This window comes from Mandrillus leucophaeus, unplaced genomic scaffold (genome assembly GCF_000951045.1).
Source record: "Mandrillus leucophaeus isolate KB7577 unplaced genomic scaffold, Mleu.le_1.0 Scaffold570, whole genome shotgun sequence".
Taxonomy (NCBI): domain Eukaryota; kingdom Metazoa; phylum Chordata; class Mammalia; order Primates; family Cercopithecidae; genus Mandrillus; species Mandrillus leucophaeus.
Window position 1 is genome coordinate 372,964 of NW_012106142.1, and position 15,463 is coordinate 388,426.

Sequence of the window (15,463 nt, forward strand, 5' to 3'; positions counted from 1 at the left end):
GCTGGGATTACAGGCGTGAGCCACTTTGCCTGGCGATGTTGGTATCTTTTTTTTTAGCAGCATGTGTCCATTTCATATCTCTGTATCAGTATTTTTTAGCATTGAAGTGTTTTTAAATAAAGGTATGTACTGGGCCGGGCACGGTGGCTCACGCCTGTAATCCCAGCACTTTGGGAGGCCAAGGTGGGTGGATCACGAGGTCAGGAGATCAAGACCATCCTGGCTAACAGGTGAAACCCTGTCTCTACTAAAAATACAACAAATTAGCCAGGTGTGGTGACGGGCGTCTGTAGTCCCAGCTGCTTGGGAGGCTGAGGCAGGAGAGTGGCGTGAACCCGGGAGGCAGAACTAGCAGTGAACTGAGACCACACCACTGCACTCCAACCTGGGTGACAGAGTGAGACTCCGTCTCAAAAAAAAAAAAAAGGTATGTACTTGTTTTCAGACATAATGCTGTTGCACACTTAATAGACTACAATATAGTGTAAACATAACTTTTATATGCACTGGGAAACCAAAAAATTTGTGACTCCTTCTATTGTAATATTTGCTTTATCGCGGTGGTCTGGAACCAAACCCGAAATATCTCCAAGATATGCCTGTATTTTGAAGAGAAGTGAGTTACTTTTTATTTATCATCTAAATTCTAGAGGGCATAGCTTGTAGGAATTGTCAAATTAGGTATTTTTGTAGTCCTAATACACTGCAATTTGTGCTGTCCCTTTTTTCCTTCAGAAAGCTCAAAACAAGCAATTAATAGTGGAAAAATAAAACAAATCTTGTTCTCCATTTCTTTAAAGCAGTGCACTTGTTAAACCTTTTTATACCTAGGAAGCCTCCTTTGAGAAGGCTCTAAAAGGAGTGGGCGTAGATTCTGGGATAACTGTGTATACAAGTAGATTTGAACTGCAGAGATTTTGTTTACTTCTGTGAACCAAGATAACTTTATATGCATCTTATTAGCTTAGGCACCCCAGTCAGGTAGATAGATTCAAGCTCTCCTGCTGTATTTGTATAAAGTTAATTAAAAAAGGAATAAGTTGAAATCTGAGATTCTGTTAATGGTGGATAAATTTTTTTGTTAGGACCAAAATGTCTTTGACTCCAAGAAGAAAGTGAAATTAACCAATGCAGAAGGAGTAGAGTTTAAACTTTCCAAGAAACAACTACAAGCTATAGAATTTAACAAAGCTTTACTTGCTATGTACACAAACCAGGTGGGTAATTACCTTTGGTGTCATGGCTAAACCTTTTGTAATATGGTGTATGAGGAGTAATAGGGATATTAGTCTAATCTGTTTATAGTTTTTGTTTGTATTTTGTCATCGACTCATAAATATATTTTTTTCCTTCCTCAAAATATTATATGTATTATTGGCCGGGCACAATGGCTCACGCCTGTAATCCTAGCACTTTGGGAGGCTGAAGTGGGCGGATTGCTTGAGCTCAAGAGTTCAAGAACAGCCTAAGCAACATGGCGAAACCCTGTCTCTACATGGTGGTGCATGCCTGTAGTCCCAGCTACTCTGGAGCCTGAGGCACAAGAATTGTTTACAGCGAGCTGAGATTGTGCCATTTCACTCCAGCCTGGGCGACAGAGAGAGACTGTCTCTAATAAAAAGAAAGAATGTTATATGTCATAGATTTTATTTATTAAGCAAGTAATTTGCCCAATTTCTTATAAGGGTGTGTAGGGTTGACACCTTTTAAGGGGAAGAAAACAGTATTCACACCTTTAAATGAGATAACTTTCTCATTACCTTATTTCTAATCTGAATTAAGATAAAATCATCAAAGATGCTGGCCATGATTATAGATTTAAGACCCATCTTTCATATTTGCTGTGTATAATCACATCAAGTTATAAATGTTAAGGAGGTCAAGTCTAACTCCAGTAAGCATTCTAATTCTAATTTTATACTCTTTTAGAGCAGAAGTTTTAGTGGGAGAGAGAGGGGCAGTAATTTTTTTTTTGTTTTTTGTTTTTTTTTTTTTGTGTGGAGACTGAGTTTCGCTCTGTTGCCCAGGCTGGAGGGCAGTGGCACAATCTCGGTTCATTGCAAGCTCCGCCTCCTGGGAGCACGCCATTCTCCTGCCTCAGCCTCCCTAGTAGCTGGGACTACAGGTGCCCATGACCACGTCCAGCTAATTTTCTTGTATTTTTAGTAGAGACAGGGTTTCACCATGTTAGCCAGGATGGTCTTGGTATCCTGACCTCGTGATCTGCCTGCCTCAGCCTCCCAAAGTCCTGGGATTATAGGTGTGAGCCACCGTGCCCAGCCGAGACGCAGTAGTGTTTCTATTATTTAGAACTGAGTCAAGTTATTCTTAATAATTTAACAAACAATACATATGCATTTTGTTTTTGAAGCAAATGCTTATACTTGATGTGTTTGATTTTTTTAAACAGTTCTAGAATTTAGGCATCCAAGTGAATGTTTAGAATTTCTCCTTTACTAAAGGCTTTTAGAGTTCATAGATTAAATTCAATAAATAGAAATCATTTTCTTACAAGAAAAAATTGAGAATAGATACTGTAAACTGATTCTCTTATCCTAGGCAGTTCTTTGGTTAATATTTGTTTCAACTAATTTTCCCATGTTTCTTTTCTTTCTGGTCATTTAGTGTTTAATTTCATTAACCAGTTTATTTTTGTTGTGGGGGTTGGGTATCTTCTAGGCTGAACAATGCCGCAAAATATCTGCCAGTTTACAGTCCCAGAGTCCAGAGCATCTCTTACCTGTGTTAATCCAAGCTGCCCAGCTCTGCCGTGAAAAGCAGCACACAAAAGCAATAGAGCTGCTTCAGGTAAAATAATTACTTGAATGAGGTGTCAGGCATTTGCAGCCTTGTTTCATTTTCATTGTGTTGTAATAACCTACAAGCATGTAAAGTTAATGGGAAAACTAATCAGAAATGTACCACTACACAAATTTCAGTGCCATTTTAGTCAACAGCTTTGTTTTATATAAATTTCTATAATGTAAATATTTGTTATAAATGCTAAAGAATGCTGTTTTGTTTGGAGATCTATTTAACCTGAGTTAGGGGATTGTTTCAGGCAATAACCTGAGTTAGAGGATTGTTTAGGCATGTATAATTCTAGAACATGCTTAACCTCTTTTGCAATTATCTGATCTCCACTGAGTTCCACTCCAGAACCTCAATTATGGAGATACTGACTTTGTTTTTATCAGCCCAAACCAGCTATTATATTGCATATTTAAATTTCTTGAATATAAACTACATTGGAAAGTTGGACAGGTACAATTAGGATCATCCGGACAGACACAATTGCCTAGCAGGCACACTCAGTGAAGAGATACCACCCCTTCTCTCCCCCCAGCAAAAAAAAAAAATCTATTTAGTAATCTTTATTACAGTTGACACTTTGTATCCTTGAGTTTTGCATCCAAGAATTCAACCGGCCATGGATTAAAAACTTTGTGGGGGTCGCCTGGCGTAGTGGCTCACGTCTGTAATCCCACCACTTTGGGAGGCCCAGTCAGGCGATCGTCTGAGGTCAGGAGTTCAAGACCAGCCTTGCCAACATGGTGAAACCCCATCTCTACTAAAAATACAAAAAATTAGCTGGGCATGGTGGCACATTCCTGTAATCCCAGCTACTTGGGAGGCTGAGGCAGGAGAATCACTTGAACCTGGCAGGCGGAGGTTGCAGTGAGCCGAGATCACGCCACTACACTCCAACCTGGGTGACAGAGCAAGATTCCGCCTCAGAAAAATAAAAAAGCACATTTTGGGGTTGGAAATGTATGATTGCCTCTGTACTCAACATATACAAACTTTAAAAATCATTATTCCCTAGATAATATAACAACTATATACATAGTATTTGCATTATATTAGGTATTATAAGTAATCTAACAATGATTTAAAATGTATAGGAGTACGTGTGTAGATTATACTCAAATACTGTACTTTTATATAAGGGACTTGAGCATCCTTGGGTTTTGGAATGCGGGATGGTTCTGGAAGCAATACCCCGTGGCCGAGGGATGATGGATTTCTCTGTTAGTGACTTACAGAAAACTTGACATTATTACACGTACTTTTAGAGCATACCTTTAAGAAAAAAAGTGGGCGTTGAATAAAAATTTTCCCAAGTTAAGATTTTGACCAGCAGCCAGAAGTTTAATATTTTAAAACTGAATTTAAAATCTTACGTAGCTGAGTTAAATAACTGTAATGTATACAATTAGATGTGTAAATTAAATGTGATTTTTTTTTCCCAAACTAAAAAAATTTAGGAATTTTCAGATCAGCATCCAGAAAATGCGGCTGAAATTAAGCTGACCATGGCACAGTTGAAAATTTCTCAAGGTATTATGGTTTTCATCGTGGTTAAAATATTTTAATGAAAACATGGTTGAAATGATTCTACAGTTGTGAACTATGTGATTTTAAGTTTTTTGTGTAATGGTAAAGCATAATAATTACATGCAGCTAGATTGTATGATCTCCAACAGATTTAGTAGTGAGGTAATTGCCCCTTTTCACAGATTATTCCTAAATTATTAGAATGATTCTCAATCTGTGCCTTGAAAGTTCTGAAACAAAGAATTCCTCTGTTCCAAAAGACCATACATACTACTCAAATTGCCTGAGTATGTCACATGCAGAAATGCTTATGTCTGTCACTTGGTAATATTTGTATGACTACTTTGCATCATAGTTTTCAGAATTTCTTAGCTTGGCCCTTCATTCTTACTTTGTTTTACACTTTGCCACCTATGTCTTTGGGCTTGGGGAAAGGTAATAGAATTTAACAAGAACTGATGTGTTTGAATCTTAAAACTGCCAGTGTTTTTGTCTGTGGTTTTGATCTAACTTTGAATATCTAGAGCTGTGTTGCCCAGTTTGGTAGTCACTAGCCACATGTAGCTATTTTAAGTTTAAATTAGTTAAATTAAATTTAAAATTCAGTTCTTTGATTATGCTAGCCACATCTTAGAAGTTTAGTAGCGATGTGCAACTAGTGGCTGCAATATTGGACAGCACAGATATAGGACATTTACATCATCACAAAAGGTTCTGTCAAACAGCTCTGGTATAGAGTGTGGATTTTTGATGGGGGTGACAATTCGTCACAAAAATCTTAAATATTACAATGGCTGAAATGAAAATTTTATGAGTTGAAGGAGAGGAGTTGGCAGTTAGGGAAAAAATGTTTAAAATGTCCTTAGTAGGGCAATAATGAAAACAAGGTTGAGACACACTGCAGATCTCCCTCTTATCCAGTTCTCACATTTCTTTACTTTCCTTGTCTCTTTTTCCTTATTCTTAGCCCTGTCTTCTCTTCTTTGCCCTTTCCTCGATCTTTCCTTCTCGTATGTTTAGTTTATTTTTTCAAGGATGATTTATTATCTTGAAATTCCTGACAGTCTGTCATGGTTTTTTGTTTCTATTTAAAGACTAGAAATTTTGAGTTATTGAGGTTTGCAGTGAGTACAAAATCAGAATTTAACACCGTAGGAAATTTTCCATTACACTCATATCTACAGTAACATATTTCAAGGCCTTTAGGGAAGGACCCCACTTTCAAGTTACAGCCCAAAAAAGAAGAAATAGAACTCAACAGACTGGGAGTTAAGAGACTTTTCTGGTAGCAGCTCTGCCATTAACTTTCTTTGTGAACTTAAGCAAGGTATATTATTTCTTTAGAGCTCAATTTCCTTGCCTCTAAATGAATAGAGTTCACCATCCCCAGGCCCAAAACTTACATGTTTAGAGATGTTACAAAATATGACTTATGGTTGCTTTCCTAAGGAAAAGTAGTGGGAGGAAATAAAATTTCTTGTATTTTTTTTCATAATATGTGTTTTTCTATGTAATGCTGATTTTGTTTATTCTCCTAAGGTAATATTTCTAAAGCATGTCTAATATTAAGAAGCATAGAGGAGTTAAAGCATAAACCAGGCATGGTGAGTTTAAAACATTACAAAATTGAAAAGTAGTTGAATTGATAATTTATTTATATGTCTAATGTGTATTCACTTTATTTTTATGTGTAATGTGTGTTCACTTTAAGGTAGGAGTAGTAATTATAATAGTAATGATTGTCTGGTGTAAATTTAATTTCATTCTCTGCTCTGGTATTGGTTTCTTATTCAGTTAAATGTGCCAGGCACTATTTAGGCCTTACAGTATCACTGAAAGCCAACCTCAAATAATCTCAGATCTGTATAGGGAATTTCTTAGCCTAAACCATTTTCATCGGTGTGATTTCTTTAAATTAGAACAATTTTGTAATAGTGACCAACAAATTTAGTTTTTAGTTTTCTGATTATTCAAATATTGCAGGTTTCAATCATTAATATAGCTGTGAAAGCATCTTTTCCATAGTATTAACTAATTCCGTAGTGCATCTTTTGGACAGGGGCTGTTTTATTCATGTTTGCATTCTCTAACATGGCCTCTGTGCAGTTGGCACTCAGTAAATGTAAAAATATGGTAGTGCTTTCCCTTGAAGATTCATATTTTAAGGATTGTGCTATAATTACTTTACCTTAAAGTCAAATACAGTATATGACTGAAATTAAAATGTTTCTGATATTTGATATGTGGCCTTATTTTACCTTTCAAGGAATGTATCCATTTCATTTAAGTTGCTGACTTTATTGGCATAAAAGTTCTTCATTGTATTTCTTTATTATCCTTTTAATATCTATAGAACCTCTCCCATTCCTGATACTGGTTATTCATGTCTTTTTTTCTTTTTCCCTCTGATTAGCCTGACCAGAGATTTGTCAGTTTTACTGATTGTTCTTAAAGATCCAGCTGTTTGTTTCCTTTCTATCCTCATCTCCTACTGCTCATCATCCCCCTCCCCCTCCACTCCAGCTGTGTAGGCCTCCTTCCTGTCCCTAAGCGACACTAGGCACTCTTTTGACTGGCTTGAAGCAGCTCATGCCACGTGGGATTCATCATGAGAGTTCAGCCACTCTATGTATGCCTCACTGATCGTACACTTAAATGTCCAGCAGTGTCTTATTGTATAAACATTTCTAAGGGCTTATTCTCAACCTCTGTAGTTACCAAACCATTTGTGAACTGGCACTGCTTTAAAGGAAAGGTTTATTTTACAGATGACTACCTTCATATTTGGAAAACACGGTTGTTCATGGTATTTCTAGAAGTAAAGTTACTATGTTCTCTAAAGGGAGTAGCTTTCATGATAAATCAGGTACTAACTGAGAGCCTTTATTCGCTATTTTTTCAGTGTTTTTTATTTTCAAAAATGGTATTCTGGGAGTGAAGGGAGGATTCACTAATTTATACCTTTGGCTGTGTAGGTGTCTGCATTAGTTACCATGTACAGCCATGAAGAAGATATTGATAGTGCCATTGAGGTCTTCGCACTAGCTATCCAGTGGTATCAAAACCATCAGGTAAACAAATGGAGTAAAATGTTATGAGGGCATGTTTTTACATAAAAATAAAGAGGTAGTAGTGAAAAAATTCAGGCAAACTGAAGTATTACACGTCACTATTTTAAAAGTGAAATACTATTTAGATTATCAAATTCATTTTTTTCAGTATACCAGATCCCAATTAAGTTATTAGAAATAAGCAATGGCTGCAAAATAGAAAAATAGCTCATTTATATTTATTCAAGCTCCTTGCTGTATGTGTACATGTATTTGTTTATGTAATCTCAAGAAATAATAATAGTACATGATTGCATATTTAAGAGATCATCTTTAATAGCTAGAGAACCCATGGGTGGTAGCAATTAGTACAACAGTAATACATGGAATAGTTGTTTATCATGTCTCTAGTAGGAATATCATTATTTCCAGTATGGATCTCTGCATAAGCAGTATCCAACTTAAAATTATACATAACGCTGTGCAGGTCGCATTTTCTACTGTTAGTACTGTTAGCTGTGGAAGGGTATCAGTGCTCTGGGAAAGTATTAAATTAATGTTTGAGAACTATGGTGGCATATCTTTAAGATTTGATTATTATAGGAGAATGTTTCCAGTTGTAGACACCAAATAGATATAGGTTGTTTTCCAAATTTATCTGTTGGTGATTGTACAGTTAATAATTTGTTCACCTGCTTTCCTCTACATATGTGGATGATTTTGTTGTTTCAGGCATTCAGTGAAACTTAAGATGAGGGATCTAATGCATCGGTGTATTTCTTAAAGGTCTAATGAATATAACTGCATTTACTTGCTAGATATTTAGCTTGAAACTTTTTTTTTTTCGTTTTATTGAAACTGTAGCCTAAATCTCCTGCTCATTTGTCCTTGATAAGAGAAGCTGCAAACTTCAAACTCAAATATGGGCGGAAGAAGGAGGCAATTAGTGACCTACAACAGCTATGGAAGTAAGCTCTGAAACACGGAGTTGTAGAAATAACACATTTATTGCTGCTACTTGATATGAGAGAGTTACTTGTTTATATTACTTTCTCCAGTTTTATAAACAGTTCAGTAATTTTCTTATTTCTTCTTTTAGACAAAATCCGAAAGATATTCACACCCTGGCACAGCTAATTTCTGCTTACTCACTTGTAGATCCAGAGAAAGCCAAAGCGTATCCTTTTGATTGTTGTTCCTTACAGCTCCTCAGTAGCACAATAGATCTCTTCTAATATCTGTGTTTTGACTGGAGCTTTTTCCATTGTAAATTGCAACTAACAAATCCTCCTTTTAACTAGTAAAACCAAAAAATGACAATTTGTTGATCAGTGTGATGAAAAATGCGGCAATAGATCCAACTTAGGGTTCAGTTTCATCCAGAAGCAAAAATGAAGTCAAAGAGGTATAGCGTCTTTTCCTCCAGGTTCAAGTTCAGCAGCAAGGAAAAGAAAAAGCGTATTTTATGTGGGTAGTTTTGCATGATTCTGAAATCTTATTTTCGGATTCAACTACTTAGGTCACTTGCTTATCTCAAGTAGTTACTTGATATGCAAATTCGATGCCCTTATTGAGCTTGGATCATATGTGCTACTCTCATCAGAGTGTGTTCCTAAAACTGAGGTGGGTTGGTGGATGCTAAGCAGTCTCAAGATATAAACTTGATAGTTGTTTTGGGATGGAGTTTGTATTAAGCCACCACCTTGCTCCACATCACTGAGTTAAGGAATAGAGGATTAGATTATGACTCCTCATGTTCTCCTTTCAGAATACTGTGTGTACTATATAATTGATACGACTTGTAATTGTTATTGTATAGAAGATTTAGGAACATTTTTTGCTTTTGTTGAAGGTCATCAAGAAAAGACAGTCTTCCAGTGTCAATAGATATATTGGCAAACGTATATATATAAATGTGTGTGTTTGTGTATATTATGTTCCTGAACTCCTGTTCTATCACAGTCTTAGTAAACACTTGCCATCGTCAGATAGTATGTCTCTAAAAGTAGATGTTGAGGCTCTTGAAAATTCTCCTGGTGCTACGTACATTCGGAAGAAGGGTGGAAAAGTTACTGGAGATAGTCAACCAAAGGAGCAAGGGTAATATTTTTCGTTGTAACATTCTCTAATGCTGATTTTAAATTAGACAAAGAATAAAAAATATATTCTTATAGAAATTTTGTATGAATAAAGTTCTAGTTCTCTTCGTTTCTTTTCCATTTCTTTCACTGTGCCCAACTCTTTGTCCTTATTTCCTTCCCTTTTCCCTCAGCCCAAAATTAACCTCTGGTATTAATTTAATCTATTATTCCAGAAATTTTTCTTTGTGTTTACACACACAGGTGGTTTACGAATATTTGCTTTAGATTAGTTTATTTTTTGTTATTTAGTTTCTTATTTGTTTGTTTGTTTGTTTGTTTGTTGAGACAGAGTCTTGCTGTCTCCCAGGCTGGAGTACAGTGGCACAATCTTGGCTCGCTGCAGCCTCTGCCTCCCAGGTTCAAGCAATTCTGCCTCAGCCTCCTGAGTAGCTGGGACTACAGGCTAATTTTTGTATATTTAGTAGAGACAGGGTTTTACCCTGTTGGCCAGGTTGGTCTTGAACTCCTCACCTCAAGTGTTCCACCCACCTCGGCCTCCCAAAGTGCTGAGCACTATAGCCAGTTGTTTTTTATAGAAGGAAAATTGTACTGTACTTAGTGTTTTCCAACTTGCTTTTATTTAATGAGTTTTAGAGATCTTTCCACATACTAAAATGTGGACATATTTCATCCTTTTTAAACACTCCATAGGCTGGATGTGCCTTTTTTTACCTATAAGTTATTGTTGTATATTTAGTACATCATTTAGTATATGATTTATTTTGCTGATTTGAAGAAAAGGTTAGTCGGTTTCATTTACTTACAAGAAGTCAGATTTTGACTCTTGTTTGTTCCATTGTCATCTTAAAAATATAGAGACCTACAGTAAAATGTTTTAAGATTTTACTTTTGACTCAGAATGAATAGAGCATGGAAAAGATAAAACATTTCCTTAGCTTTGTGACTTTCCTAAGTTTTTATTACTTTCTCCTTTTTTGAATGCCTTTTGAAATCTAAATTTTTCCCTAACTTAAAAAAAACTCAGCAACAGTGACTGATTTCTTCCTAACAAACTCTGCATTTCATAAAAAGCATTGTCGTTCTCATAATAACTTCCAAAACTTTTAATAAGGAATTGGAGTCTCAAAGAGGTTACATTGTTCCAAATTCCATTTCATCTTACAAGTATAAATTCAGTTGGAGTTCTTAAATGGATTTTCAATTAAGTATGTTTACTATTTTTTTTTTTCTTCACCAAACAGGGTTGGGTAACAACTAAGAACACACAGTTCCTTCTTTAGCCTGGCATAGTGGCATTTGACTCTAGTTCCCATTACTAGGAGGCTGAGGTGGGATGATCGCCTGAGCCCAGGAGTTTGAGGCTCCAGTGAGCAGTGATTGCGTCACTGCACCCCAGCCTGAGTGACAGAGAAAGACCCCCATCTTTAAAAGTTTTTTTTTAATAATCTTTCTTTTTGTTGTTGTTGTTGTTTGTTTGTTTGTTTTCTTTTTTGAGACAGTCTTGCCCAGGCTGGAGTGCAATGGTACGATCTCAGCTCACTGCAACCTCTGCCTCCTGGGTTCAAGCGATTCTCCTGCCTCAGCCTCCTGAGTAGCTGGGATTACAGGCACCCGCCACCACGCCTGGCTAATTTTTGTATTTTTAGTAGAGACAGGGTTTCACCATGTCGGTCAGGCTGGTCTTGAACTCCTGACCTCAGGTGATCCACCCGCCTCAGCCTCCCAAAGTGCTGGGATTACAGGCGTGAGCCACCGCACCTGACTTCTTTCTCTTTTTTCTTAGACAATCATTAAGATATACATTGAATTTTTAAGCTTTTAAGTTTAAAAATAGTATTTTCATTAGGCATTATTAGTGCTCTTTATCTTACTAAAAGTTAGTATTTTGTTATACTAACTTTTGGATGTAAAGGTTTAGTTTCTTTTAACAATACAATATGTGATAGGTTTACGCTAGGTGTTGACCAGAAAATAAATCATGGTACTTGCTCTCAAAAGAACTTGAGCCCTGACGTGGTGGCTCATGCCTGTAATCCCAGCACTTTGGGAGGCCAAGGCAGGTGGATTACTTGAGGTCAGGAGTTCGAAACCAGCCTGGACAACATGGTGAAACCCCATCTCTACTAAAAATACAAAAATTAGCCAGGCGTAGTGACACATGCCTGTACTCCCAGCTGCTTGGGAGGCTGAGGCAGGAGAATCACTTGAACCCAGGAGGTGGAGGTTGCAGTGAGCCAAGATCGCACCACTGCACTCAGCCTGGGTGACAGAGTGAGACTCCGTCTTAAAAAAAAAAAAAGGAACATGAGTCTAGCAGAAGGAAATATATTTAAACAATAATTGCAATAAAGATTGCACCTGCTGTGATTGTACAGGGCATAGAGGAGTACACCGGAGGGAATAGTCACTTCTTCCTGAGGACAGTGGGAAGTTAGGAAAGGCGTCATGGAGAAGATGATTGTGTTGACTCTGAGGAAGATGAGGACGAGGTAGGCAAAGGGTGAGCTAAGGCAGAGAAATAAGAAAGAGCAGAGAACCGTTGGGAAATTTTAGTATGGCTGTGGAGTATAATTTGTAGGGAGACAATTTAGAATACTATTGCACACTCTGGGTAAGAGATGAAACACTCAAGTAAGATAACAGTATGTTACATTTCTTGTTTGGGGTATCCTGAGGGAACTTTCACAATTGAATGACTTGTAGAATGAATTGTTGCTGTCTCATCTTTAGTTCACTGTTTCATATTTCTTGAGTTATATCACATAAGAATATATAGAGAGATGTATTTTTATGTTTTTCTCTGTTCACTAGAGCTTTCAGAATGCTTTTTTTTGAGATAAGAGTCTTGCTCCGTCACCCAGGCTGGAGTGCAGTGGTGCAGTCTCGCTCACTACAACCTCTGCCTCCTTGGTTCAAGTAATTCTCCTGCCTCAGCCTCCCGAGTAGCTGAGATTACAGGCACGCACTGCCACATCCAGCTAATTTTTGTATTTTTAGTAGAGACAGGGAACTCCTGACGTCAGGTGATACCTGCCTTGGCCTCCCAAAGTGCTGGGATTACAGATGTGAGCCACTGTTCCCAGCCACTTTCAGAATGCTTGACAATTATTATTATTATTATTATTTTTTATTATACTTTTAAGTTCTAGGGTATGTGTGCACAACATGCAGGTTTGTTACATATGTATACATGAGCCATGTTGGTGTGCTGCACCCATTAACTCGTCGTTTACATTAGGTATATCTCCTAATGCTATCCCTCCCCCCGCCCTTGACAGTTATTTTGAAGTGTTAATTTGTATGCCCTTTTTAGTGCCTTTTTTGGTCAATGTACTTAATACATATTTTACTTACATTAAAAAATTAATAAACTCACAGGTTTAAAATATGAAAGATAAAAAAGTGTAAGAGTAAGTTAAAAGTCTTCCATCCGTGTCTACCCACCTCCCTCCCAGGGCCATAACCAATGTAACCTGTTTTGCATCTCCTTCCAGAGATAATTCTTTGCATGTATCTGACCTACACGTGTTCTTCTGGCAAAAAATTTATTCTCTAAAGTCTTGCCAAACATAGAGTAACTTACCAAGGGATTGTAGATATTCATGCTTGTGCAAATTACTTTTTACATAGACTTAATGTGTGCCACTGAAAAAAATTTTTCAATGTAAACAATCTGTTTTCGAATTGTCACCTCTGTTTTCTAAAGTACCTTCCAAAAATTATAGTATCTGAAGCTTAATGGACTTTAACCTGAATCAAATCTTAACTAGTTTGTTAGCTTTGGTGAGCTGATACCAAGTCTTAAACCATGTTTATGATAAGTGCCCAACTAACTCTTACAGAGCACTTACTTAATGCTTTATAAATATTTTATCACAAAGATGGTAATGATTTTTTTTTCTCTTTGTAGACAGGGAGATTTGAAAAAGAAGAAAAAGAAGAAGAAGGGTAAGGCATTGAAAAATCTTTATAAATTTTCTACAAGATAAATGTTTGATTTTAGCCCCATATAGAAATATTTGGACATAAATATACTGCCCTCTCTTGTATCTTTGAAAACTTTTTATCTTGACTATAGCTAACATTTAATTTTATTCTATTACTTTAAAGATTGCAATTTACTAGTTTGCCTAGATTCAAATTGTTGTTCCCTCTTTTACTCTGTGACTGTGGACAGGCTATTTAATATACCTGCCAGAGTTTTTCATATGTGGAATGGAATATGATAGTATGTATCTTGTAGTATTAAATCAGATACTACATGTAAAGTTCTTAGAGTGGTGCCTGGCACAAAAGTAAGCCCTTACACATTATGATGTTTCTGCTACACATAACTACAAAATTCCATCAAACTAGCTTAAGAAAATTTACTGTTTATAAAGTTGGCAGTCTAGAGGAATGTTAGCATCAAGGTTGGTTGACTCAGTATTTCTATCTCTTTGTTCTGCTGTCCACAAAACAGAATCCCATTAGAGTCATACAATGTATACTGGAAACAGTCAGGGCCACATACTTGTCATTTATATTCATCACAACAAAGAAGCCCTTTCCAGATTTGGCAAGTATTTCTCATTAATCTGATTTGGCCAAGTAGGTCAGTGTCCAGCCTTGAATTATTAACCAGGGAAATAACGTGCATTGATTGGCTTGGGGTGTGGCTTTAATCTCTGGAAAACTTGGATGACATTACTGTGCTTTGTTTTACCTGGTCAGATGTTATCCTTGGAGCCACCCAAGTTCCTGAGGTTTTGAGGAATCTATTATATAAATCAGGTTATTTCTTGATTTTGCTCTCTGCCATCTTAGGATACGGGTTTCCCAAGACTTAGCTAAGTTTATTATTACTCCTCCATCTGTTTTCCAGCTACCAAAATTTTATTGACAATATCTTTTCTTCTGTTCTTCCTTTAATGTGTTTTATTACCATTTTAGTGGCGTTTGAGGAAGGTACACAAGCTAATGTTTGTATCCATTTCACTGTCTTTAACTAGAAGTCTTGTTGGTTTGTCACAGTACTTGAAAATTGGCAAACATTTAATATTTGTTTTGTGTATTAGTAATACTGCAAGGAAACAGCTGATAGCTGTAGGTGGTAATAACCTAAAATTTTACTTTGTTTTCTATTTTTGTAGTTTCCAGATGAATATTTTTTAAAATTTACAAGTGACATATGCTTATTCTAAAAACAAAGGTAGTTGATACCTATCATTATAGAATGGCATAAAGAGTGTAAAATTCCCTGCCCAGAATTCATGCTTGTGGCTGGGCATGGTGGCTCACACCTGTAATCCCAGCACTTTGGGAGGCCGAGGCAGGTGGATCGTTTGAGGTCAGGAGTTCCAGACCAGCCTGGCCAACATGGTGAAACCCCATCTCTACTAAAAATACAAACATTAGCTGAGCATTACTCATGCGTGCCTGTAATCCCAGCTACTCAGGAGGCAGAGGTAGGAGAATTGCCTGAACATGGGAGGCCGAGGTTGCAATGAGTCGAGATCACGCCACTGCACTCCATCCTGGCAACAGAGTGAGACCCTGTCCCCATCTCCCAAAAAAAACATGCTCCCAAAGACAATTAACATTTTTGTGTGTGTATATATGTATATATAGAATCAAACATATATCATTAGGTACTGAAAGTTGAACATAATATAATTTGTTTTAATCTTCACTTTAGACTGAATTGTGAAGAACATTTTTCCAGATTAATAGATGCACTTCACTTTATTTATTTATTTATTTTGAGACAGCTTCTTGCTCTGTCGCCCAGGCGATCTCAGCTCACTGCAAGCTCCACCTCCCAGGTTCACGCCATTCTCCTGCGTCAGCCTCCCGAGTAGCTGAGACTTCAGGCGCCCGCCTCCACGCCCAGCTAATTTTTTGTATTTTTAGTAGAGGCGGGGTTTCACTGTGTTAGCCAGGATGGTCTCGATCTCCTGACCTCGTGATCTGCCCGCCTTGGCCTCCCAAAGT

The 15,463-nt window shown here is 37.0% G+C and overlaps 1 protein-coding gene across 1 annotated transcript in view; it reads left to right on the top strand.

Moving 5' to 3' along the window:
• Positions 1 to 15,463, top strand: part of SRP72 (signal recognition particle 72kDa) — a 50,853-nt gene that overhangs the window by 23,934 nt on the left and 11,456 nt on the right. Inside the window, 9 exon segments of the mRNA XM_011998436.1 lie at positions 1,086 to 1,217; positions 2,680 to 2,808; positions 4,269 to 4,341; positions 5,878 to 5,942; positions 7,314 to 7,409; positions 8,253 to 8,356; positions 8,488 to 8,565; positions 9,351 to 9,488; positions 13,401 to 13,438. Of these exon segments, the coding sequence (XP_011853826.1) occupies positions 1,086 to 1,217; positions 2,680 to 2,808; positions 4,269 to 4,341; positions 5,878 to 5,942; positions 7,314 to 7,409; positions 8,253 to 8,356; positions 8,488 to 8,565; positions 9,351 to 9,488; positions 13,401 to 13,438 (853 nt within the window).